The following is a 3,339-nucleotide window of genomic DNA, read 5'->3' as shown; positions in this document are numbered from 1 at the left end:
AATATCTAGTCTCTACTAACGTTTATTTGTTATTTTGAAGATAGTGCTATTAATTTAAGCTGGATGAAGCCCTATTTTGAAAACTATTCCACTGAAATTTCTCAATTTTCAGTTTGTCTGCCATAAATACTCTTTTCAGTGTGATAGTATACAATTTCGTAGAACCCTAATTTGGGTCAACATTTACAATTACACTTGCATTTACACATACATACTTTACCTACTCATGCAAATTCCGTATTTCGCTTTGTGACAGCTAATATCCGAAGTATATTAGAAGCCAAGTATGTCACGTACAGAGTACAGATTACTATTCGTAGGACCTAAAATTTGATTCCAAGTACCAAAGTTTGACATAATGAAAGAACCCACCAAGTCACCAACCGAATGTTACAACAATCACAATTTATTTTTCACATCTAAGGTTCAACTAGTAACACAAGTAACATAAACAAAGAAGAAACACCTCTTTCATCAACCAATGATCTCAACAGGTTCAAAGCCATTGTCGACTGACTTCTTTACAGCATCAATTACCAACTGGGTTTTTCTCGAAATTTCAGGCCATTTTGTTTCTGGCTCCTTACCTTCTTCCTTAATTAACTTGACCAACCTCGCAAACTCCTGTACCATCCTTGCCTCCTGTGGCAAATCAGTAATCACCTCATGCTTGCTTGGTACTGGGTCCCAACCTGTTACCAGCTCAGTGAAACCCGCATCACTAACAAATTTGAAACTGCACTTCCCCTCTTCATATGGTATAACGAAATCAGTAACATGCAATGTCCCCTTTGTACCAATCACAGTCATTTGCATGGTGAGATGAGCAAAAAAGGAGCAGTTGAGAGTAGCAGATCTACCGTCTGGCCAGAGGAGTTGAGCCCCGCAAGATAGTAAAACACCAGAATTATTCTTAACAGGCTCCCTAAGAGCGACAGCAGTCTTGGGCAGCTGGTATGAGTTGGCCCAGAGGATCGAGCGTATGCAGTACCAGCCAGCATCCCCCAATGCACCAAGAGCATCAAGGTCAGGTTTTACACGTATGTCATTTTGCAGGAAGTCTTTGTCTGCCAAAAAGGTAAATATGCTATCCACCTGTAAACAGTGGGAAAATGATGATTAGTGCATTTAGAAACTCGTGTTATTCATATCAAAACAAAACAATAATACAAAGATCAATGTCATTCATTCATGTGCAGAACTTTCAGTCTTCCTCAATGAAGCTTTGATATTATCTTCAATCGAAAGCAAATATAACTCAAGAGCAAAGCTAGGGTGTGTTGTGCTCACCGAAGGGTTTGGTGCATAACTCCAAAATCTATTATATTGACTTCAAATGAGACGAATCCAAACCGTTGAAACTGATCTAATTTACGAGTGATGCGTGTTACATGCAAAATTTTGAAATTTTCGAATTTATTTAGTATAAAGTCAAGCAGTCAAAAATATGACTTTGTAAATGCAAAGAAATGAAGTTTTACAAGTTATGTCAATGCATTCATTTTTCATCAATTTTTGACCGCTTGACTTTGTATTAAATGAATTCAAAAATTTCAAAATATTGCATGTACATGCATCACTCATGAAGTAGATCAGTTTCAACGGTTTGGATTTGTCTCATTTGAAATAAATCCGATAGATTTTAGAATTATGCTTACGAAATCCTTTGGTGAGCACATCAAACCCTAGCATTGCTCATAACTCAAATAAAAGGGAAGACTAGAACTGTCAAAAAATCAGAGTTAGATCAAATTTAAGCAAGGTCCAAATCCAAAGTAGCAGCTCCAAAGTCCAAGGCAGATAAATAATATGCAATCAGAATATCAAGGTACAAATGTGGATCCAGTAATGTCATGTTAGCCGGATCAGAAACATATTTATGTATCTTGTCCACAGGGAGACAGGGTTCTGGGTTCTGAAACTATTCTATGCTGTATTGAAGTTATGTTCTCATCATTTTGTCTCAGCATTGTAATGTTCTCAAGCATTAATTGTTATTCATACTAATTATAGCCATAGGCCCTCCTATTGCCAAATGTCTAACATAACACATGCATCTGACAAAGCATCAAATTATAATCAGATCAAATCTACTATTGGATTCAATACTGAGATCCACATATGGATCCAATGAGCTAAGTATAATTTTAATGATCTGCAGTTAGATTCACCAGAGTTCCTAATCTAAATTTATAAACAAAAGCAGAGCACTACTGACTTACCGTCTTGAGCTCCCCAAAGCGGGTCAAATCTGTAATCAGCTCGCGCATTTTCTCAGTTCTGGGATGATGCATCCACATGGTGGAGTCCATAAACTGGACCCGATTCTCTCTGCACGCCTGTAGTATGACGTCCAGTTCCTCCACGCACAGCGCGGTGGGTTTCTCCAACAAGACATGCTTCCCCTTTTTGGCAGCAACGACGGCCCAGGTCACGTGCAAGCTCGTAGGCAGCGGCACATAAACCGCGTCCACGGAGGGATGGTCGAGCACCGCGTCGTAAGGGGCGAGAGGGATGGTGGAGGCGGGAAGGGCATTGTCGGAGATGAACTGTCGCGCCTTGTCGATGGATCGGGATCCAACGGCGATTAAGGTGGCGTTGGGGGAGAGAGAAATGGCGCGTGAGACCTTGCGTGCTATCTCAGCGCAGCCTATGATACCGAACCGGATTGGGCTTGTAGACATGGTGTCTATCCAAGTGGCGTGGTCGTGTGGCCTGGCGAACACGATTCCAGGAGAGGCTAGAGAGTTCTTTTGAGTTGATCCGTCAATGATTGATGATGGTCAAGTGTTTCTTCCTCTCCATTTTTTATGAAATGGACAAATACTATTTTCCTTTTGAAAACTCGGCAGTGCCCGCCGAAATGGACAAATACAAAATTGGAGATGGCAGCGAGAGTTAGGCTGGGTTGCTATGGATAGCACAGTGGTCTCCCGTGCTACGCCTCAATATTCAAGTTTTCAAAATCCAAACGGTCGATCCGAACCGTTCATCTTGTTCTCCATATTAATATGTGTTTGGAGACCAAATTTTACATTTTTTGAAAATTTTTACTATTGTTTTAGCTAGGTAGAAAATCACTTGATCTAAAAAATTCTGCACCATTAAGATATTTGATTTTCTACCTATCTAAAAAAATAGTAAAAAAATTTCAAAAAATGTAAAATTTGGTCTCCGAACACATTAATATGGAGAACAAGATGAACGGTTCGGATCGACCGTTTGGATTTTGAAAACTTGAATATTGAGCCGTAGCACGGGAGGCCACTATGTTATCCATAGCACCCCAGCCTAACTCTGGCAGCAATTCTATGAAGTAATAACTAGAACAAGTTGTGG

General features: G+C 40.0%; 1 protein-coding gene across 1 annotated transcript; it reads right to left on the bottom strand.

The window, feature by feature from the left end:
- Positions 1-240: 240 nt before the first annotated feature.
- Positions 241-2,729, bottom strand: LOC144569554 (Oxidoreductase family protein). The gene is made up of 2 exons (XM_078319953.1): positions 2,223-2,729; positions 241-1,095 (listed from the first exon to the last, which is right to left on the bottom strand). Exons 1-2 carry the CDS (start codon positions 2,682-2,684, stop codon positions 475-477), a joined length of 1,083 nt encoding a protein of 360 aa, XP_078176079.1. The 5' UTR covers positions 2,685-2,729; the 3' UTR covers positions 241-474.
- Positions 2,730-3,339: the final 610 nt, after the last annotated feature.

Source organism: Carex rostrata, chromosome 18 (genome assembly GCF_964058835.1).
Source record: "Carex rostrata chromosome 18, lpCarRost1.2, whole genome shotgun sequence".
Classification (NCBI taxonomy): domain Eukaryota; kingdom Viridiplantae; phylum Streptophyta; class Magnoliopsida; order Poales; family Cyperaceae; genus Carex; species Carex rostrata.
Note: the sequence above shows the minus strand (reverse complement) of the source record. Positions and strands in the feature narration are given on the sequence as shown.

Excerpts from the sequence above, each read along its gene's own strand:
- LOC144569554 (XM_078319953.1), bottom strand. The coding sequence starts at position 2,684 with ATGTCTACAAGCCCAATCCGGTTCGGTATCATAGGCTGCGCTGAGATA. Across the intron at positions 1,096-2,222 it reads GCTTTGGGGAGCTCAAGACG|GTGGATAGCATATTTACCTT; the intron begins GTAAGTCAGTAG and ends CACTGTTTACAG.